This window comes from Varanus komodoensis, unplaced genomic scaffold, assembly GCF_004798865.1.
Source record: "Varanus komodoensis strain SLA01 unplaced genomic scaffold, ASM479886v1 scaffold6_2, whole genome shotgun sequence".
NCBI lineage: Eukaryota > Metazoa > Chordata > Lepidosauria > Squamata > Varanidae > Varanus > Varanus komodoensis.
In genome coordinates, this window is record NW_025336346.1 from 18154966 (window position 1) to 18178194 (window position 23229).

A 23229-nucleotide genomic window follows, 5' to 3' on the forward strand; every position below is an offset into this window, starting at 1 on the left:
GCCCCGGCCGGCCGCGCCTGGCTCCCCGCTGCTTCGAGCGGGGCGCTGCTCGTCGGAGCCCCGGGGCGGGCGGGCGGCGAGCGGGCTCTGCGCAGGAGGCGCCCGGCGACGAGACGCCGACGCGGAGCGAGGGGCGCGTGCGGAGGCGCTGCACGAGGCCGCCCCAGCCGCGGCGGAGGGGGCGCGGGCTGCGCCTCCGCTGCGCCCCCCCCCCCGCCGGCCCCGCCTCGGGACCTGGGACTGTTCGTCTGGGTGGGAAGGTGGCGGGCGGGCGCGGGGACCCGCCGCTCCCCCGAGACCCCGCCGCTGCCCCCAGGAGAAAGCGCGCCGGGCAGGGCAGGGCGGGCGCGAGGTGCGCGCGCGGGGAGGCAATTACTGCGAGGTTCATTTCCTGGCGAATTTGGCAGCGGCGGGTGACGTCAGAGGGCCGGCGTCGCCGTGACTGGGGCCGCCGGGCCGGGAGAGGCAGCCTCCTATTGCCCAATTGCTGTCAGCCCTCCCCTCCCCCTCCCAAGGAGCTGGTGGAGGCCCCTCCCCGCGCAGATTGCCACCGAGGATGCGGGATCGGGCCGTGGTCGTGTCGCTTCGCCTCCGGGCACCCTACCTGCCCCCGTCCTGCAAGCGCCTTGGCTGAAGGCGAGGAGGAGAGTTGCTGGCCCGTCCCAGGTGACCGGAGTGGATCCCTGCCTCTCCTGCACGCACGCAACAGGCAGTCCCGCTCCGCCAGCCATTCGCGGCCTCTAGGTACCCACAGATAGTGGCGATGCAACGTGACCGCATCCCCTCCCCGAAAGCCTTGTCTCCCACAGCAGGGAAACCTTTTCTAGCTCCAACATTCTAGGAATGATAGTCATCCATTCTCTCTCTCAAAACACATAAGGTGGCGGCGGCAGTGCTACTGTATACACCATTTATTTCCCCTTCAGGAGCACCTGGAAGTGAATTTTAAAATGTTACTCCTAAATAAAAGGAGTTAAGATGGGAAAAGGATCTAAGAGTGCCTCTGCTGCATTGCTTCCCCTCCCGCTGTACAGCCTTCCTCCACTCTGGAAGGAGAACGAAGACTGGAGAGAGCTCTGCAGGGGTCAAAATGAGCCGTTGTTTGCTGCGATCTGTCTCTCTGCCCCACAAATACTAACATTTGAAACATTGGGAAGCCTTCACATTTCTTTCTGCCCCTTTCAGGAGCATTAATGTGGCCTCTTCACAGGAAGATATGACACACACACACACACACACACACACACACACAGCCCTGCCCTCCATGCTTATGCCAAGGGGTTGTAGACACCGATTGTGGCTCCTCCACCAAGCTCAGCCCAGCAAAGTGCCACCACCTATCCTATTCTCTGGCCTGGTTCCCCCAAGTGTCAGCACACAAACACACAAATGGCCGGATCATAGTGCCTGGGTCAATGGTAGAATCATGTGTAAGTTTCTTTTTCTCACCCCTTCATACTGCTAATGCTGAATTTCACTCTTGGAACTGGAAGGAAGGCTGTTCTTCCACAGCATAGGATGATACACAGATAAAACCAGCATGTTATTTTACACTGGTATTTTAAAAGGAAGACAGCATTTGGAGGGGAAACTAGAGATCTGATCCCATTACCACGATCACCCGCACATGCACACACACAAATTCAAGAATGCAGATCTTTAGTACTCTTTGGCTAAAGTTTTTCTTAAGGCAACAGGCAGTGGAAGGTGGATGTCCAAAATGTGCTGGACTCCGTTATTAAAAATCTGCTGATTCAAACAATGCTCATTCGTCCCACAGTTCTAGACAAACGGTATGGAGGGGAGGGACTGGTCCACTGGCTGTGGGGAGTCACTCACCTCAGCAGAGGCAAGAGGCCAACATTAGCCCCTGGAGAGGTTCCCACAAGCCGGAGATTTTACCAACATGTCGTGGTGGGTGAAATCTTTTCTCTAACCCTGGCTCCGTTCTCCAGCTTTTTGTAGAAAAAGAAGAGTAAGGGGTTCAGGGTCTCCACAATCCTGCCCTGAGAGCTTGTCTCTTCAAAAAGGGGCCATTGTCCAATAAGAGCTGAGTAGCTGTGTCCAAGGAAGAAAAAAATCTCCTGGACATTTTAAAAAATGGCCTCTTGAATGTAGTGCCAGTTAACTTCTGCATAAACATGCCTAAGATTGCGCAATATAATCTCTATGGCTGTGAAGCTAACTATAATCTCACAAAGGTGATTCAGATAGAAAGCGTTCTGTCACTGGGCCAAAGTGATCAACAGAGGACAGCCTTGGAGAGGAAGAAAGGAAGACAGAATGTGAAACAAACGTGCTTTGGCGACTCTAGAGAGCAAGTGACTTTTGTTTACTATCAGAAAAGGGGGAAATTGGTTTTAGAGACTGAACAAACTTTCAGGGAGACTGGAAAGAAGAGTTCAGATGTTCATTCGCAGTTCATATTGTTGATTTCTGTGCGTGCGTGCCCTTATTAAAAACAACAAAGATGAAAGCACCTTGACTTTAGAGAGCAGCGCTAGACGAGTTTCTCATTAACTATCTTAACATTATATGGAAAATGACGCTTCTGTCCCTAAGTTGATGCACACTTCAATTTACCTGTTACCGCTGTGTCTTCCATTCAGCTAGGAAGAAAGCACCTCTTGATTATGGTTAAAACTGGGATAGCCTTTTACTTTGAAGAAAGGTGGGTGGGCAAGAGAATGAGGGGAGAATCAGTAGGGTCCTATTAGCATCCATTGAGATACATTGGTAGTATCGGGTGTGCTTTTAAGGGAAAAGGGAAGAGGATGCAAAAATTAATAAAGGACCCGTCATTGCAAAAGCACATCAAAGACGAGAGGTGTGTGGGGTGGCAAGCAGCAAGGACAGCCGTTTTGGAACATGTGGTCAGTGAGGAAATTATGGAAAGCTATAAGCTCAGAGTTTGCTGTACTCGTAGCTGAACACCCGCCTGTTTGTTCCCATGGTTTTGCCTGCTTGGCAACCAAATTTAACATATCTTTGCCACTCAGCACCAGCCCAGACCTGGGTACGTGTGCCCAGTGCCAGCCTACCTAAAACGTTGGGTAGGGGCTGCATGTTGGAGTGGCAGGGGAGGGGTGGCGATTTTACCTGGAGAATTTCCTGCCCTCCCAGGCCAGTGTGGGGTGGTGTTTCAAGTGCTGGGCTGGACTGGGGATCAAGCCCCCACTTGGCCAGGAAGTTCACTGGGTGATTCTGGGCCAACTGCAGACTGTCAGCCTAGCCTACTGCACAGGGTTGTTGCTGTGAGGATAAAATGGAGAGGGAAAAAACCTTGTAAGCCGTCTTGGGTTTCTTGCAAGAGGAAGAAAGGCAGGTATAAGTGTTATGTAATAACAATGACTGAAGCCAGTTAAGTTTGAATATGAGTTGGTAGGCAATGCCATGAAGAGCCAGACATAATGATGGTGGTTCCTACACCTCCTTTACTACTGCTCTAAGGGGAATGCACATGAAGCTGCAATCTCAAACACAGGCTGAATACAGTGAGACTTAGCTTTGAGTAAGCACTCTAAGGATTGGGCTGTGTGAAAGTGAGGGAGAGAGTCCGGAGTGCATTTGGGGGGAACAAATGAAAAGGTCGGGGAGACAGCACCCCCTCAGGCTATGAAGCATTCTACATCCTGGCCCATCCTCCTTCACCTGCATTAAGGAAAACAGGTCTTTGTAGGGAGGTCCACAAGTTGCTCCTTTCTTAGTCTGTTTACTGCAGCAGCAAACTCTTTGAGGAACCTTTGCCTGGACATTAGCAAGAGGTGTGGGAGGCGATGGGGGGGGTGTTTCCAGTGCCAGGCTGAAGTGCCTCTGTTTCTTTACCTGCTTTGGTCAGGGTGAGAGAGGTTCTTGCAGCAGGTGAGGAAGCAGCCGTGGAGCAGGCCGCTCCACCTGTTCCCCTCTCCCTGCAGCCAGCCAAGTTTTACAGTCTGTTCACTGTGTGTGTGTGTGGGGTGATCCTCTGAGCACAACCGATGCTCAGGTGTATGTGCTGGGGGGTGAAGGCAGGAGTTCACCACAACAAGATGGCAGCACTTATCCATCAATTTAAAGCAAGCTGAGCAGCAAGTCCCAAATTTGAGGTGGCCAATATTTGGATGGGCAAGTGGGGGGTGCCGATTATACTGCATGTAAAACTGTGCACAAGCTATATGAAAATGGGAGGATTAAAAGGCACCTCACTCCTATAGACAGAGAAAACTTAGGTAGGGCAAAACTTTTACAACTCAGGTTTGTCCGAATTATTGGTATTCCCCATTGAAGAGATAAATCCATCTAATCTAGATGTCCACTGGCATTATGAGTATAGAGACACAGAAATCAATCAAGGAGAGGGGGCGGGGGAGAAAGGCGTTAAGAGGGGGAATTTGCAGCCCTCACTCATTTTGCTGTTAGCAAGAAGCATTCACTAAAAAGAACTCATCCCCCCTCCCTCCCTCCCGTGCTCCTACCCCTATGCCATCGCCCGGGGAATTTATGCAGGACAAGCAAGATTGGAATGGGGGCCGAGGGTGAGTGAGAGAGAAGAAATTGTATTAGGGGTCGTCCATGTACTAGTTTTAAAAGAAGGATTTGGAAATCATTGGTTTCGGAGTAGGGCAGAAAGCAGGCACAAAACCGCTCTGCCAGGCGTTGTAAATGCGAAAATCTGACTCTTAGACACATCGGTGCTGGTGGCCATTAGAAACGGAGCCTGTTCTCCAGGAAAAGGAATCTAGTTGTGTGAAAAATCAGAGGGCATTGCAATAAATATATCTATGCATAGATTTAGAAATTCTGAATGGTAGGAGGATGAATGCAGCCAATAGTTCACTTTCTAAAGAATGGAATTGTTGCTGATTATTTGTTTTAAAAATACTTTTTGTAGGGGGTGTTTTAATTTGCCATCGGTGTTTCGTGGGGAAACTGAAGAATTTACTGAGCGGTGTTAAGCGTCCTTGGGGAGACCAGAGTTGCTGAGCAAGCAGTGCGCTCGTTCAGGCACCCCGCTGGCGGTGGCAAAAACTGTTTCAAACCACGATTTGAAAGCTTCGGTAGCGAGTGTCAAACCAACAGAAACAGCTTCTTCAGTAAAAATAAAACCCCAATAGTAACATAATTATGATTTATAAATAGAATAAAAATACATCAAGATTCTGCACATGATTGGTCCTAGCAGATTATTTTATACCCTGTAAGGAATGAGAAGGACCTGCAGTCATATCTGCGGTTTTCTTCAGATTACCCTGGATTTGTAAATATCCTGACTTCATACTCAACAGACATATTGGGCACAGGAAATTCTAAACATTACCTTAACTCCAGGTGATTTCCCCCACCCCATACGCACACAAAATTCTCTGGAAAGACTCTCAGTGTTGGTTGGAAACCAGGTGTTTGTATATGCTTTCAAAAAATATAAAATTTAATAAAATTCAGAGAGAAAGGAAAATAGATTCTGCTTCATTTATACTTCTAACCCAAAATTACTTTCAAATCTATTTAGTTGGGGATTATCGTTAGAAAAAGAAAAAAAAATGCGCTGAAGCCATTTGATACATTAAACTAACCTGAAGATTCAAATGTCCAAATGTGTAAATTTGAAAAAATTTTCTTGTTTTTAAATTAATGTTGCACACTATTTTCATTCTTTATTTACCAACTTGCCTTGATTACGAGAAAAATGCTTCATTATCTGCAATCCTGACTGAATTTACTTCCAAGAACTCAAATCTTTTTGTGGCTAGCTATGAGTGAAGTAACTGGGGCTTAGGAGGTGCACAGATATGGAGAATGAAGTAATAATACTAACCTTAATCACCAAACCACTGAAATGAAGAGGAAAGAAAATGGGCAGGCACAATCAGAAATAATTTAGTCCTATTTAAAAAATATAGATTCAACTTCACACACACTTCCATTAAACCCCATACCAGTTTTATTTGCTTTTCATGATTTCTCTGAGTCTCTGGCTTGTCTAAAGCTCCTCCTCTAATTATTACTTAGGATTCAGCTAGAATCAAATGTTTAAACATGCAGGTTATTTTTGCCCAGGTGTTTAAATGCCCGGTCCAGAAGCATTCCTGTGCTTAACAAATGGTATGCCAGCCTTTTAAAATTGCGCATATTTTGTGACACCCAACCCGTCTTTGCCCCTCCGTTCTGTCTCCTCGAGGTACCAGCCAAGTATCTTCTCCAAGTGGCTCTGTGTCTCCGCGACCTCTGGGACGGGGCAAGCGTTAGATTTAATGAAACGCTCTTTTTCCTGCACCAAGCAGGCTCCCTCTGGATAAAAAAGGGCTCGACTAACGCTGAGAAAGCTCGAGCGGGGAGAACGGCGAAGTTCCGTGCTGCAGGGAGCTGAGCGTATGCAAAGCCGGCGCGGGCGCGCGCGGGCGGGGCCGAGAGTCCCTCTCTTTGGCGGGTTCAGCGCTTTTTCGCTGTTTGGAGTAAATGAGGGGGAATGTGGATTTTCCGGGGCCAATCGCAAGGCTAGGCTGGACAGCGAGCTGCTGATTGGCTGGGCGGAGGTTCTTAGCCTGTGCGTAGCCCCTAGTTCATGTCTACTGAACTGAGTCCAGCTGGCGCCAGAGCTGACATAGGATGCTTTGGGGATGTTACAAAAAAGGCCAGAATAAGTGGAGCTTGCCATCTGAGAAAGAGCCTCCATCCAATCCTCCTCTCTCGCTCGCTCTCCATCGCCTCTCCCTCCCTCACCCTTTCTGCATTTCCATCCTCCAAACCATCCTCCGTCACCCCCACCCCCCATTTACAACCTCATAAAGAAACTTTTCAAACATTAGGAGTTTGATTCAGTCTGCTTGGAAGAGCTCTCTCTGTAAGTATGTTTGTTAGAGGAGCAGGGATGGGGTGGGGTGGAGGGGAGCGAAAAGGACGGCCGGGTTTATTCCGCAAGAAGAATATGCTTTCGAATGGCTTTTTTTAAAAAACGCGTTTATACCGTTGGTATTTTCCTTTTATTTTATCTCAGTTTGAGCTCTTTTTACAAACACACGTAGATCAAAGGATTGTTTCACTTTCTCCTTTTATTACGATTAGAGAAACTCCGCTTATTGACAACTCCAGAAAAGTTTGTGCTACTTTTGTAGAGATAGTAGCTATTTGTTTTTTTAATGTCTAGGGGCAAGGCAAACTCTGAGGGGAGGGGAACCCTCCCTCCCTCCACACTTCTCCACACAAGTTCTGCCGCACGGCATCTGCGGGATTTTAATGTGTGCTTTTTGGAGCACATCTTCAAAAGGCATGTAAAGTACTAACCGTGCCTTCCTTCTTACAGGTGGTGAGCCCAGGTGTGTGGCAGGAGCCTCTTTCCGCAACTTCCCTGTTTTTAAAAAGAGGGACACAGAGTTACTTTTGATTCTCCTCCGAGGCCAACCCCAGCCGCTTTTGAGATTTCCATCATTTAAAACCAAGCCAAGCTAAACCAAACCAAAACGGTTTGGGGTCGGAGGGAGGGGTCTAGGGGTGGTGTGGGGGAGAAACCCACAGAAATGGAGGTAGCCACGGACCAGCCGCGTTGGATGGCCCATCACGCCGTACTGAACGGGCAGCACCCAGAAACGCATCACCCGGGACTGGCGCATAACTATATGGAACCGGCGCAACTCCTACCTCCAGACGAAGTGGATGTCTTCTTCAATCATCTGGACTCCCAGGGCAACCCATACTATGCCAACTCAGCCCATGCCAGAGCCAGAGTTTCCTACAGCCAGGCGCACGGTAAATCCTCCTCTTCCCCTTTCTTGCTTTGTTTCTGCCTCGGTTTCCTGCTGATCTTAGCGAAGAAGGGACTGGAAGATTTGTGGCAAAGGAGCAGCAATAGAGGAGGGCGACAGGAATAGGCTCAATCCCAGATAAACCTTGGCATACAGGTTGGGGGGGCGGGTTGGGAGTGGTGCGGGGGGCGAATAGGAAAGGGAAGCGGCGTCTTCGTGTGCAGAGGAGGAGGAGGAGGTTGCTACAGCTAGTTCGCAGGCACAAGACAGGGCCACTTCCCGGATATGAAATCTAACCCAATTTGAAACACTCTTAAAATTCTGGGTCAGCACGCATACATGAAAGGGAAGGCGAGAGATGTCACGGATTTCGGGCTTGTTGGTTTTCGCTCTTTTTAGTTTTGGGGTGGAGAAAACTTTAAACGATAAACGTCACTGCTAACACACTCGCCACATTCATTCTACTCAACAGGATCCCTTAGTGGGGGGGAGGGAGCGGCGTTGCTGCTCGAAGCCTGCTGGAAGCGCGCGGAGGGGAGCATGACAGCCCCTCGTGTGCCGTTGCTGCTGGCACTTCGCTTGTGTGTGCCAAGTGCTTTTGCTCCTTGGCTGTAGGAAGCTGGAGCAGGAGCTCAACCTTGCTGCAAAACACGGGGGTCCCGTGTGCACTTCCCCCCCCTCTCCAAATCCCCGCTGATGGATCGCACGGGCACCGGGCGCCTTTGGGAGTTGTTGCTCTTCGCGGATGTTGCTGTGAGCTGGAGTGATGGCAGCCCTTGCGGTGGCCGCGTACGGCGGCCTGTTTGGCCCCCACAGCGGTAGCGCACGCTGGCCTTGGGATGCCTGTGCATGGCTGCGGCTTGGAGCAGGCCTTCTGACCCGCGCTGCGGCTGAGGGGCGACGGGGCGCGCCTCCCTTCGCCTGGGGGCGGGGGCCAGAGCCTGCGCCGCTTCGGCCGCCTCCGGGACCGAGTGGTGGCGCAGGGGGGTCCAGCGGGAGGCGGGAGCCCGTCCTGCCACAGGCCTTGGCCGATCTGACGGCGCCCTTTCCTTGTTCACAGCCCGACTGACTGGGAGCCAAATGTGCCGGCCTCACTTGCTCCACAGCCCCGGCCTGCCCTGGCTGGACAGCGGCAAAGCGGCGCTCTCGGCAGCCCACCATCACAACCCGTGGACGGTGAACCCCTTCACCAAGGGGCCCTTGCACCCTTCCGCGGCCGGCGCGCCGCCCGGCGCCATCTCAGTGTACCCCGGCGGCGGCAGCTCGGCGTCGAGCGCGGCCTCGGCTTCTTCCCTCACGCCGGCCTCCCACTCGGGCTCGCACCTCTTCGGCTTCCCGCCCACGCCGCCCAAGGAAGTCTCGCCGGACCCCAATGCCAGCAGCAGCGCCGCTTCGCCCGCCTCGGCCTCGGCCGGCGGCGGCCGGCAGGACGACAAGGAGCCGCTCAAGTACCAGGTGGCCCTGGCCGACGGCATGAAGATGGAGAGCGCCAGCCCGCTGCGCAGCAGCCTCGCCGCCTCCATGGGCGCGCAGCCCTCCACGCACCACCCCATCCCCACCTACCCTTCCTACGTGCCCGCCGCCCACGACTACGGCGGCAGCCTCTTCCACCCCGGCAGCTTCCTCGGGGGGCCCGCCTCCAGCTTCACCCCCAAGCAGAGGAGCAAAGCCCGGTCCTGCTCAGGTAAGCCCGTTGCCAGCCCGCCCGCCCCCAAAGCCTGCTGAGCTCCTCGCGCTTTATTAGTGGGGGCTGCATAGGTGAGGGGAGTGCGCTGCACGGAACCGTGCCTCCGCGGGGGACGCGTGGCATTCCTGGCCTGGTTCAGATAAGGGCTGCAAAGGGCTTTCCAGCATGCACATCCCCACGGAAATGCTGATAGGCACCTTGGGTATATTTGAGGGAACGGTGGGGTATAAGTGCACTGAGTAACTAAATCAATTTAATAACAACACAGTGATGTTATGTTTGAAAGGCGACACTCAACATTTAGGTCACTCATGAAACAAGAATTCTAAAATATGTGGTATACTGATTAAAATCTGTGCAAGTCCACAATAATGATGATGATGGTGATGATGGAGATACTTTAAGGGTTGTTTTGTATGCGTTCTGTTCCAAATCACAAAGGGTAATATCCCCTTCATGCACACAGAGGTCTAATTAGTTGGAAGTTTAAATAGTGCTTTGTTGTTGTTGTTTTTAAGTTGAAGTTGTATGGAAATTCTGGTCTCTATTTACATCCAAATTATTAATTCAGACTAAATTTACCACCTCCATGATTTTTGAATTGCAGAAATCAGAGCAGATTAGAAGCAGTGTTGCATGGATTGAACATACAGTAAAAGCTGGGATATTAAAAAAGAATAGCCTTTCTTAAACACCCTGATCCTGGGCATGAAAGGTGATTAAATATTTGAAGGGGTAGGTAAATAAACTGGAGTACAGGATTTCAAGTGTCTCAGGACCCTTTTGAAAAACTTCCCTGCTCAGACCTGAATAAATTCAAACTTCTGAATTTCAAGGAGACCCTTATTTGTACATTCTATGAGGATGGGGGAGTAACTCTGAACAGCAGAGGCATCTTCAGATTTCAAAAAGTTTAGTTTGTCTTTGCTAATTGGTTGTAGGCAAGCTGTCTCTTCCTTCCAGTTCCAGCCACCAGCCTCTGCAGCATTCATCACTGCTGGGCCTGAGGGATGCAGTAATCCGTTAAAAAAACCAGGAAGAAACCCCTGCCGATCTGAATTATGCAAATAAGGGTTTATATTGGAAAATCTCTTAAACACAGCTACATAAAGGCCTAGGCCAGCTGTATTCACTGGAAATGCCAGGCAAGATCCTGTATCCCTTTGCCTTCTTTTGAGGGATCTCCAGTGAGTTGCTTTTGTTAACTTGCCATGAGGTTCATCTTTATTAACCAGTGCAATTTGCAAAGAACTAACTGTTCAGGGCTGAAATTTACAAGGGCATTTTCTTAAAACTTCCAGAGTGCCTTATTTCCTTCAGATCATACAAAGAGCAAAAGTTCAAATATAGTTTACATACCACTGCTGGCTACTAAGGTACCTTGTAAATACTAATTTAAATGATTCCAATAAAACTGGAGGAGGGAAATAAGTGCCACTTATTCTAACTCCTCCTCATCCCTATTTGTTACACAAGAAACATTAATATTTGCTTGTCTTGACATTAACATATAAAGTCTTCAAGCCAAAGACAATCTTTTTACCTCAGTTCCTTTTAAACATATTATGGTTTAATGAACAACATTCTCATGAATTCAGCACCCTGTATTTTGCTACATTAACGTAATTTTGCTGCATGAATACTTCATGCTTTTAAAATCTTTCCCTGGAGAAAGAGAGAGGAATTTAATGTGTCTATAAAGAAAAAATAAAACAAGATATACATGTACACATCTCTTTTCAAAGTGGCTAATAACTCAGAAACGTGACCTCTTTTATGAGCATTGGAACAAAAATATCACATGCTTTATTACCTCAAGATCTCCAGTTAAAATCACTCCCTTCAGAAAGAGAGAAAAAGAAAGAAAATCAAACTTTGTGTGGTACCTGAAATACATTGTTGAATCCAACACAGAGAAAGAAAACAATTTTTTAAAATGTCCATTCTACTGCTACTTCTGTAAAATTTTCTGAAGAAACGAAGCAGTCTCTCTGGAAAATAAAAGTCTTGATCTACCCTACCCCATGGCCCCACATCCCTTGCCCTCCTTTCCTGCAGTATAAGGCTTTTTATTAGAAAGTTTTGCAATGGAGAGCCTGTCCTGTAGATGGAACTGGGGAGAGTTCGTGACCATTTAATGTTTTTGTAGGAAAAGCAAGACTCACGACAAGGCGACTCCTGCAGCTTCCTGCCTAAGGAGGGACAAAAGCTAGGAACTCGGCTTCACAGAGTTCCCTCATTTTTCACTCCAGCCTGTACTGTTTAAAAACCACCCACTCCATAGATTAAAGGAGACATCGATGCAGCTGAACTCAGCATGGCCTGCTCGAGTTACTGGCCAAAGTGTATTTCCTTTGCATTAAATACTGTATGATTTGCATAAATGAAGCTAAAAGAATTTCCTAGATTAACCAGATTTGCCCTCCAACTTTTAGTAAATATCCTCTCCACCTCTTCCTCCTGATCCCCAAGGAAGAAACAGACATATATCAGTCAGTCTTTCAAGTCAGGCAATTTATTACAATATATAGGCAATGCACAAGCTCGTAACAAAGAGAATACACCATATATTAAAATGAAATGGTGCAGTACAGGAACCAAAGTTAATTTTTTGACAGTTTCAAGCACACCTTAAGAAACATTCTTTCTCCCACACGGTACATTAAAAAGTTGAATTATTTAAGATGAATCCTCAGCAAACAACTTTATTTTAGAGAGCATAACATTCACTGGAACAAAAAAAATTGGGAGTGTGGGTGGGGGCGTTGTTATTTTTGTCTAGCTAATGGTTTCCAATTGGCAATGCAATCTATGCAGTTATTTCTCCTGCTGTATTTTTCTTAGGGGATATTTGGGGTGAGGGGAGGAAAGAAAAACCTAAATTCCATTGTGACTGTGCAGTTGCAATACAAGTGAAAAAGAATAGAATATTTTCTGACCCGTTACGATTAAAATTATGCAAGTTCTATGAAGCATATTATCCTGAACATCCTGTAAGAAATTGCAAATGTAATGCTGAAGATTTGCTAGAGACTTTAGACCTTTATTGCATGTACTGTAGATGTTGTCACTGATGTCCCCCTCTCTCCCCAGCCTCCCCTTATTTCTTTTAAAATATATTGAATACTGTGCTGTTTTGATTTCTGGAATCTGCCTAAAAGGACAATGCAAAACACTTTTGTGAATTTGTTTTTAAAGAAAGAAATCCGGTTTCTTCGTGTTTCCATTTAGAAGGCAGAGAGTGTGTCAACTGTGGAGCTACTGCCACCCCTCTCTGGAGAAGAGACGGTACTGGGCATTACCTGTGTAACGCCTGCGGGCTCTACCACAAAATGAACGGTCAAAATCGACCTCTTATTAAACCTAAACGGAGACTGGTAGGTGTCTCTTTCTCTATCAGGTTCAGGGCTAAATGTTTTAATGGGGACCACACACATGCATGATGGACAGAGGGCAGCTTGACCTGTCTTTGTGCTTCAAAGCCAGCATGGGCTCTAGATGTGATGTCGTACATAAGACCCATGTTGCTCAGAGGTCACCTTGTAGCACAGGGACAGCTTTCATAGGTTCCACCCATTGCAGTGTATGTTCACTGCCATAGAACAATAGCCATTTAGTATGTGGATCTGTGTGTATATACCCACACTTGGCATTTGAATAGTTTTTAAAAATCTATTATTTCACAGTAGCCCTTACAACAGTCCTGCACTCTGGATCAGTGCAGGTTAGTCCCATTGTACAGATGAAGGTGGGGAAACTGAGACAGAGAGGGAACTGAGGCCTAAGACCACCTAGTGAGTTGACGGCAGAGGCAAGGATCAAATCAGGGAATTTTTCAACTTGTAGCTCAGTGAGGTTGCTGCTCCCAAGTTTGTATGGTCACAGTTGCTCTTTGCCTCTTTGAAGGTACGTGACCAATTATGCCTGCCTGCCTGTTCTTGTGGCTTTATTCTGCCCCCTTTATCCAGAAAGGACTGTTTTAATTCATTTGACCTTTTGGACAGTTCAAAAATATGTTGGAACTGAAAGTGTTAGTCATGTACTGCCTCCCAGCCCAGAAGTACAAAAAGAGATCCAAAGAAGAAAGTGTAAAAAACACACAAACACCAACAACCCATTTTTAAATGTAAAAATCAGATTAGCCAAAGCCTTGCTATCTGTTCAGTTAATTATTCTGATAAAGTAATTTTGCAGTCATAGATTCCATGGCAAAACTAACATTAGCACTCTTTTTGGGCAATCCTCTAATTGCCCTTTTAAAGAACTGATTATTTTTCCATGGAGTCACCTATACTTTGTATTTTCATTTGAGTGATTAAAAAAAATAAAAAATTCTAAGCTCCTGGTAGTAGTTTCCTATCCGGATATCTGTACTCTGAAGATAAGGAAACTTTGTGTATCTGTTTCCTGACTCTAAAAGCTTTAAAGGGTTTCTATAGGCAAGCCATGCCAGTCAGGCTGTCTGTTTTGAAATTGCAAATACGCTCCACTTTACAAGTGCTGGTTAAAAAAGAAATACCAAGAATAATATTTTTCCTTTTTTGGAGGAATATGTCTTATGTGGGGAGGGGGGCTAAAAATCAAATTGCCATTTGGGAGGGCACTTTTCTTTTTTGGCCAGAGTGGAAATTGGGAGGCCAAGGAGCAGCCTTAATGACCTAATGCTGGGACAGGATATAGAGGATTTTGACTGTGAGTCAGAATTTCAACAGGGCAAGCTTCTTAATGACTTGCCTGCCTTCTGAAGTGACTGACATGTCTAGAAAAATGTTAAGACAAGACTGTAACATTATAGTCTCTTGCAGGCTGAACTCCATGCCCAGACTAAATGGGACAGGCCATAGAGTTAAGCGGCAGAGTCTAGTATCAATAAACCATCTCCAATATGCAAACATAGCTCTCTGCTTTCAGATGTGTGGTAGGAAGCTCGAAGTTCTTGTCTCTCCACCAGGACATTTTGGGGAACAAATTTCCAGAGTTTGTGTTGTGTTTTGATTGTTGTATCTGGGAATGTGGCCAGGACCGTCTAAATTTCAGAACTGATGGAATGCTAAATGCTAAACAAAACAAATTGCAACCCTTATTACTGTTGTCTACTAATAAGCAGATATATTTGAAAGTGTAGTATCTCCTTTTTTTCAAATCACACAGGACCACAACATTAGGAACAATTGAAAGTCTGCATAAAAATGCAAGCATTTATAAACTATTCCAGAAAACAGTAAGAGACAAGTAGTCATCCTGAGCCAGTGCTACGGATTTATGCATGCTTCTGCTGTAAATAAGGCACAATGGGCTGCTGTATGAAGCGGGTGTGAGATCCACTTCTATCCATCAGCCTATACAATCTGCAAAGCTTAAGTATTGTAAAGAGAGAAATTCTCAATGCTTTCCTACCAATAGCAGGATAGTCCTGTGATGGGCTTCTGAGTGATGCCCCTCCAGGCATAGTCAGCTGATGGGTTGAGAGGGGCAGGGTATGGGGCAGATTCCATTTGGCCCCCTTTTGCACTTCTTCCCACATCACATAATTATTAGCCAGAAGACCCTCCTAGCAAAGAGTTGCTGCTGGGCTGCCATTGCTGTATCCAGGAATCCTTGAACTTATCCAGACTGTGAGAGCTTTACTCTCCAGCTTCCACAGCTCTGCAGCAGGGCCAAGAGCGCCAGAGCTAGTGCTTGGGCTTCTGCTGTACTCACCTTGTAGTGAACTAAAGAATTAGTTAGGAGAGGGGCCATTTGCTTTGCATGCAAAAAGCCACAGGCTCAGTTCTGGCCACCTCCTGTTTCGTAAGAATTAAAATTCTTTAATAGGTGAAAAACCTTTGCAAGAGACACTGGAGGCCCAGTACCCTTTTGGAGTAGACTTAACTGCACAAACCTGCCATAAGAACTTCTGAAAACACGCTCCGTTAACAGAATGGTGTTGGAATCAGGGCTAGCCCAATGAATTTTAGTGTCTGATGTGAAAAAATTCAAGTGGCACGGCTCCCCTTCCAGTACCAGGCACTTGTACACAACTCTCCATTTGGCTAGCTTTGTACAGGGCTGGATAGGTCTCTGCTTAAGGGTGCCCATAATGTGCTCTCTGAAGCAGCTGCTCAGCTTTAGCTCATAATAGTGGCAGCTCTAGCTGGAATGAAGGGTTAAAGGGTCCTTTTCTACTTTTGCTCTGTGTGGATATTTTTGTGGCACTTTAAGTGCTTACAAACTCTTATAATTTTAATATACTAGCTTGGGTCCAGGCTGCATGAGATGTTTTAATCTTACTGAAATTAGTGAGACTTAAGAAGTAGCCAAAATTGTAAAAATAAATGCTTATGCATCTTCGTAACTTTTCTAGAGATCTGTCAATCAAAGAATAAAATTGTGAGACTCGGGATGAAATTGTGCAGTTCAGAAAGCACCACCTTCTTAGTACAAGTTGAAATAGCAAAAGTTGGGAGAATTCATGTCCGTTGTACATACATGAATATGGTCTGGCCACTCATCCTCATTTAGGATGTTCCTAACCTTTAGTTTTGTTCAAGCTGAGACCAGGTGGAACCAAGTTATGTTTCTGCTCTTTGTCATTATGCACTTTTTCTAGCCTAGGAATATAGAACTCTGGCCTGTCCTATATTGGGGTATAGAATGTTGCTTACAGCACTATTTTGTTGTTGCTTCAAACTGGATCGGAATTGGTCCATAGAAATTAGATTGATGTCACAGGTTGAACCATAAGGATCTGTAGTGTACACATCCTGATTGCTTGGAGAATGTCATCACATTCATGGAACATTCTGAAGATCAGATTGCCCATGCTTTATTCATATTTTTTAAAAATCCAAATTTCCCTACTATACTCACCAGACTGCCCCAGAATGTGCTGAAAATATTTCCTGGAGCAGGATACCTTTGAACCCTTTGTATGAAGGATTCTTTCCTAAAAGAGAGGGTGCATTTTCCCCACTCCTAAAAACTTCTGAAATGACCCCATTGTTTTCAGGGTTATGGGTCACTCAGCCAAGTGCCAGTCTAGGAAAAAATGCTGTTTTGTCTGAATGTAAATCGTACTTTCTTTTATGTTGAAAAGTTAAGAAGTTTTTTCTTTGCTTCCTCTAAGGCCTAGCAAAGTTGAACATAGCTCCTACTGGAAGCCACATGAGTTTTACCATAAACCAGTATAGGGTTGCTTCATGCGTATTTAAGCTGAACAAAACTTGTCTGTTAGTCTTTGACCTTATTTGGCTTGTTAATGTTTAGCAAATTGAGAACTAGCTTCATTTTCATTTTTTTTAATATAGAAAGGTATGATTGCCTACCAGTTGCTTATTAAATGAAAGCTATGTTAATTACCACAGCCATCAAACTCATAAGATTTACTATACTAGCTTCTTAATAAATGCATGGAGAAAAATATTTGGGATGCTATTCTCAGGAGAGCATCATATATCCTGATGATACAGGTACCTTGAGGGCAAATGGGTTGGCTCAAGTGTATAGGGACAGACTGTTAAGTAAAGAAATGAGTTTGAATTTACTTGTTACCTAAATACACCAAATGCTTGAGTTCTGAACTATATGCAAATACATTGTTTTTGTTCAGGTTAGAACTAAACGCACTCTTGCAGCATTTAACACATGAACAAGAGAACAGTACAAACTCATTTATTCAAGTGACCTAGATGATCAGAAATGTGGATAATTTGTACATGGCTGTATTTCCATTGTGCAGCATGTAACGGCAAAATGCCCTGATTGAAAGTGTGGCAATCCTGGGATTTGTGATATATCTCAAGTCAGCTAGCTGGTATAAAAACGTTAACAATAGTAAATAAAATTGAGCTTCAAAGCAATGAGAATGGGGGATAATTTATTTTTATATAAAGACCTATGTCTGGGTACACAGGCCCAGACAGCATGAGGCAGGCACCCCTGTGTGTCCACCCCATCCACTTACAAAGCAAGAGTATGTAGGAGTTCTTACATGAAGAGGAACATGCTAGAGGATTGTTTTAAGCAGCTCTCTCCCAGTATGGCTCTGATGATGGAAGTGAGTCAGGCTGGGAGAATTACTCAAAGCAATGGAGTGCAGTGAGGTAAGGCAAAGGAGAATGGCGCACTCAGTTTTCCTGTGCGTTCCTCTTCATGGACATCGCAGCTCCTTGCTTTATATGAGTTTGTGGCAAATATGTAAGTAAGAGGCATGCAGGTGCCCCGTCTCTACTTTGACTCTTAGACAAGTTGAGGTAGTTTTAAATGCCAAGTTGTATGTATGTCCACAGTTCCACATACCTTTTGTTTTACCCATGGAGCTCTTTCCGTGAAGAGGTGGGCTTTCTCATTTAGTTCCTTGGAGCAGCAGCTTCAGATGCACAGGATGGAAAGAGGCCAAGCAGGGGGCTGCAAATGCATTACACCAGCAAGAAAGTGCTTGCGTGCCAATGGGCATATGTTCAGTTTCGCTTCTGAGCTACAGGTCTGAATGCTTTCAGAAATCACAGTATCCCATACTAGCTACCAAAGTGTTTGAAGGGTAAAAGTAACAAAATGAAATCAGTCAGTTTCATAGACTGGTTTTTCGATGCATACTAATGTGTGCAGCTTGGTATTTTCTAACGAGGACGCTTAAATACAGCAGAAAGGGGGGCGGGGGAAAGTGGGTAAATAATTCCTTTTTGCTGGCGTCGTTTGCCTTATTTTTTGTAATAAAATTCTTGCCTTCTAACAGTAGTCATATACTTGTTCGCTGACTGCTAAAAGAGCAGCATTGTCCATGGTTTTTTTCCCCTGTTTAATTAGTCAGCAGCCAGGAGAGCAGGAACATGTTGTGCCAATTGCCAGACAACCACCACCACCTTATGGCGACGCAATGCAAATGGGGACCCAGTCTGCAATGCCTGTGGACTTTACTATAAATTGCACAATGTGAGTATTGGTTTGCCGTATGCTCTTCTTTCTGCTTGCTTGCTTAGCTGGGATTGATGCCTTAACTGCAGGGCGTCCACTAGCCCCTGTATTCATTGGGAAGAGTCTTTTTCCCTTTTAAAAAGCTCTTTAAGGTTCCCCTGGGAGGTCATAGCTATTCTCTGTTGGCATAGTGATGCTGGGTTCAGTGACATTACAATGTATTAGCTTGGCTTCTAAAGCATGGGTAATTTAGGCAAAATAGAGTTACAACTCTCAGTTATAACTGGGCATGTTTGGATCTCTGCCTCTCCAGAAATTCAGAGGACATTTCAAACAGATTCAGAGAATGGTTAAACCTGCTGGGGTATCTTTATAAAAGTTTTGCAGTTTTTCTTGTTAAATTAAAGCATGTAAAAATCCAGTTCAGTGCTAAGGAGGAAACATTTGATATATCTGGACATACAAATAGTGTAAGATGTCCTTTTTCAGGTTAAAATTTCTAAAGTCCAGATTTAGAAGTGAATTTGAACAGCATGCACTGCATTTTTAAATCCATAAATCAATCAATCTCACTCTCTCTGTCTGTCTATGGAAGTAAATGAAGGTTAAGGGGTAACGCTAAGGAGAAGAGAAATGGAAGCTGCCAGAATTAGTCCAGTTTGCTTTTTATGTCTGAGGTTTTTCAGTGTGGTTTCATTAAACAAATCAAATTTATAAACAAAATCTGCAGCAGGAGAGAGGGAAGGAGTGGGTGGGTTTGTTATTTTGGCCTGCAAATGTTTTCTGTCTAGGAAACAGTCCTGGGCTCTTTGGATATTTTTATTTTGCACAAGAAGGCCACTTTGCTTTCATGAGCCTGATTTTCTCATTTTTTGTAGGTGAACAGGCCTCTGACCATGAAGAAGGAAGGGATTCAGACCAGAAATAGGAAAATGTCCAACAAGTCCAAGAAGAGCAAGAAAGGTTCTGAGTGTTTTGAGGAACTTTCCAAGTGCATGCAAGAGAAGTCTTCTCCTTTCAGTGCTGCTGCCCTTGCTAGTCACATGACACCTATGGGGCACTTGCCACCTTTCAGCCACTCTGGACACATCCTACCAACGCCTACCCCCATTCACCCATCTTCCAGCATCTCATTTGGACATCCACATCCATCCAGCATGGTCACAGCCATGGGATAGAATCTGAAGATCCTAACAGACTACAAATACTGGGCTTTGCCTAAGATGACAGCAAGGAAAGTTTCTGCCCAGAAGAGAGAATGTAGGGAAGGAAGGAAGGAAAGAAGGAAGGAAGGAAGGAAAAAGGGGATCTCATTCCAGTGTGGTTCAACTCCTAGTGCTATACTCAAACTGTGTAATGATGGGTCTTCTGCAGAAATGCTTAATGGTGCCTGTTATGCACTTTGCCCCCTCAGGTAAAAGGAGAAAGAGGAACTCACCTGTTTGATATGATAAACCTGCTGGTCCCAGCAGAAAGTAAAGGTGGCTGAAACAGTAGAAGAAGCTGGAGCCAGCTTTTCTTTCTCTTTGTTAATTACTGTGAATATTGTAAAGAGATTAGCGGCCTCCCAATGCAGAGGAAGCTCAGTGGTAGCTGCCCATGCTGGATTTCTATCACAGACTGCTTTTGAGGGAGGAAAAAATGGACAACTTTATAAAAAAAAAAATCTACTTTTTAAAAAAAAATCAGACACAGAAAAAGTCATTATTTATTTTGCTCTTGTGTTCCAAAAAGAGCTTCAAAACTCTTGCATGTATTTGTGGATCTTTTATTTTATTTTGCTCAAAGACACACCTATCCTAGTAGAAAACAGTTTTGAATTATTATTATTATTATTATTGCTTAATGGCCACATTTTTTATTCTCTTCATTGCTTTTAGATTTGATAAAAATCTACTAGGAACTGGGATGCGTATATGAGAAAGGGAAACATGTAGCTCCAGCATAGGTTAACAATAGTCTCAAGGTGCAGCTTATTTTGACATAATTTCTGCATTCTTTTCCTCAATGTGAAGATCTTTCTTCAAAAACATGGCATCCTACAAAAAGACAAACTAGACAAATGGCTGAAAGGGTTTCCATAGGGAACAGTCCTGCAGTGGCTGGAGGCCGAATGCAGGGCATTGGTATGTCCCATCAAATTTAACTGGCTGTAGGGGACAGTAACAGGTGTGCTGTCATGCCCTGGCTCCTCTGACTCCTCTCCCTTGCTTTCTGTTCGTTGCCAGTCTCTCCTCTGACTCCCCACACAGCCTCCCTTAATTGCTTCTGTCGCTCTCAAACAGCCTGTGGCCAGCCTGGCTAGGAGTAGTGGGAGATGTAGTTCAGCACATCTAGAGGCCACCCAGTTGGGAAAGGCTGCTTTAGACAGCCATTCCTGAGCCCTCTTCCACTGTGTTGCATGAGACTGCAGCTGTTTCATCCACCTGGTTCAGTAATCCTGATTTGCTCAGTGACTGTCCTGTACCCGCTGGTCCCTGGTCAGTGCAGGGCTTCCCCTCTGCTGCTCTCGCTACTCCTGTGCCCTTTTCTGCCACACTTTACAGTCTCAGAAGAGCATGAACAAGCCCTTGTGCAGCCCTGGCTGCTGTGTTGATAATCTCAGTCCTGAACTAGGATGGAGATCTAAAAACAATTCCCTTCAGGGAGCAGTCCTTGAACCACTTACGTTCATTCTGGTGGATCTTGTGCAAAAGTGCTTGCTATATAGGAATACGGGCAGATTAAAGATGCCGTGAGCTGTCTTATACATAGTCCATTGATCCATCTTGGCCAGTATTGTCTATTCTGACTGGTGGTGGTAGCTGGCCTCCCAGGGGTCAGGCAAGGTGTGTCTTTCTTCCCTTTGTTTTTCTGAGATTGTTTAACAGGAAGTGCCAAGTCTGGAACCTTCATGACCGTTGACATGCAAAGCACCCATGCTGTGGTAGAACTACTTGTTCCTCTGGTGGATTGGGTTTAATATACAACAACAACCAGTTCAGGACAGAAAACACTTGTAAGCTGAACAACACTGAAAGGATCCATCGTGGTGGCTTGGTTTTGTTTCGTTTTTTCTGTCTCATTAGCTGATGTTGCTGAAGATACAAGAAGTATTGTGTAGTTAATCTCCTACTATATATTCTTGATACTGTGTCCAAGCAGAGCTGGAATTTGCAGTCCATAGGCATGCATGCCAGAGCAAGTTTCCTATTTGGTAAGGGAAAGGCACAGAAAGTATGTGAAGATCTACAAGGCAGACAGGAAAGAAAGTGGCTACCATTTTCAGATTCTTCCACTAGTTAGCTGTGGCAACAAGCAACTGAGCAAGGAAAGCTAGTTCTGGTTGTTTCCTATAGCACATACGTTTTATTTTTAAGGAAATTCACAAGTGTTGAGAAAGAAAAGTTGTCTCCCATTCTGAAACCATATTGTACTTTTAAAAAAACCTGAAAATAAAGCTCTTGCCAGTGTGACGTGTATCTCTTGATTGTTATGATCTGATTACTTTCATGATCATAAGGTCCAGTATAACATATGATGTACATATTTAGCTATATTTCTGATGGAAAAAACACCCCTGTGAGCAGAGGGGTTTGATAATGTAAACTGCATAAGCTTAACTCTGTGACAAGCTTTTTATTGTTTTTAATTTTTTTTAATCAAGTCAATTGTATCTTTAACTGCAAAAAGTCTGCTAAGAGCAAAAATGAAGGTGTATGTTTGTTCTTCACCCTGTCCTGAAAATGTAATTCAGCTATTCAGTTTTTGGATGAAATGTCCAAGCATCCTAAGGAAAACTGCTTTCCTCCTTTTCTGGTCCCTGTAGGCATATATAGCTGCACTTTGTGAAGAAACAAATTATCACGTACAAAAAAGCAACAAACAAAACAGACATTCTTCCTGGGAGAAAGCATATTTTCAATTGATCAGAATGGCAATTATTTACTCCTTTTCCTGTGTGCGCGTGTGTGTGTGTGCGCGCACGTGAGAGAGAGAGAGAGAGAGAGAGAGAGAGAGAGAGAGAGAGAGAGAGAGAAGAGGGACTTGTTTAAAAAATGGTACAACTATACATTATTTGAAATAAATTCAAATTCCTTTGAGAGTGGGAGGGTGAGTGAATGAGGGAGCTTATGATAGGGAGCAAATCCACCCAGCACTGCTGCTGCTGTACAGCCTTGGTTTGTCTTAGGGGACTGAGCCCTGCACAAGCCCCGCTTGTAGGAAAGGAGGCTGCTCATCAGGAGTGTTTGCTGGGCAAGGGTCCACAGTTGACAAAGTGCAATATATTGTCAGTCACTGCAGCCTAGTAGAACCGCAGTCAGGATTTAAATTATTTTGTACTTGTATCAGCATAAAGATTTGGCAGTATTTTCTGTTTTTTTTAAAATTTTGCTTAAGTTTTGGATTAGTGAACTAAGTTATTGTTAATTATGTACAACTTGTTTATATATTGTCTGTAAAAAAAAAGTGTATGCTTCCCTCATATTCCTTCAAGGTGAATACTGCTAAGAATAATAATAAAAAATACCCCCTTTTTGTGAAAGCGGTTTTTGCTCCATGCCATCAATGTTGCTTCTTTCAGAAATGGACTGAATTGATGATTTCTAGGGGGTGATCGGCTACTTGAGTCATACAGGTGGATATTAGGTGTTTATGATGCTACTGAATAGGAAGCGATAGGGTGGGGCGGACTTCAAAAGAGCTTGCTAGGGACAGAAAAGCGCATCCATCTGAGCAGTAGAACTGCCCTGGATTTCTTCTACTCCTAGAGCTTCTTTGGCAGATCCCAAGAATCTAAGTTCGGGAAACAACTCAGTCAATCCATGGCATATGGGACAATCCCCTACCAATCCAGTCCCTACTCCATATGCATCTTTGGATTCAAGCCAAGAGATCAGAACCAAAAAGCTACTCTGCCAAAGAAATATTGCTGTAGAGTGAGAGCGCCTT

The 23229-nt window shown here is 45.2% G+C and overlaps 1 protein-coding gene across 4 annotated transcripts in view; it reads left to right on the forward strand.

Moving 5' to 3' along the window:
- The window catches only part of GATA2 (GATA binding protein 2), a 27117-nt gene extending 4295 nt beyond the window's left edge, over positions 1-22822 (forward strand). The window contains exons 1-6 of one of the 4 annotated variants that reach the window (XM_044451447.1): positions 6216-6820; positions 7280-7722; positions 8779-9402; positions 12604-12782; positions 18190-18315; positions 19176-22822. In XM_044451447.1, the coding sequence (XP_044307382.1) occupies positions 7494-7722; positions 8779-9402; positions 12604-12782; positions 18190-18315; positions 19176-19475 (1458 nt within the window). In that variant the 5' untranslated portion in view covers positions 6216-6820; positions 7280-7493 and the 3' untranslated portion in view covers positions 19476-22822. Of the gene's footprint in view, positions 1-6215; positions 7723-8778; positions 9403-12603; positions 12783-18189; positions 18316-19175 lie in introns of those variants that run through there. The other 3 variants (XM_044451448.1, XM_044451449.1, XM_044451450.1) reach the window with 3 other exon arrangements.
- The last annotated feature ends 407 nt before the right edge of the window (positions 22823-23229 follow it).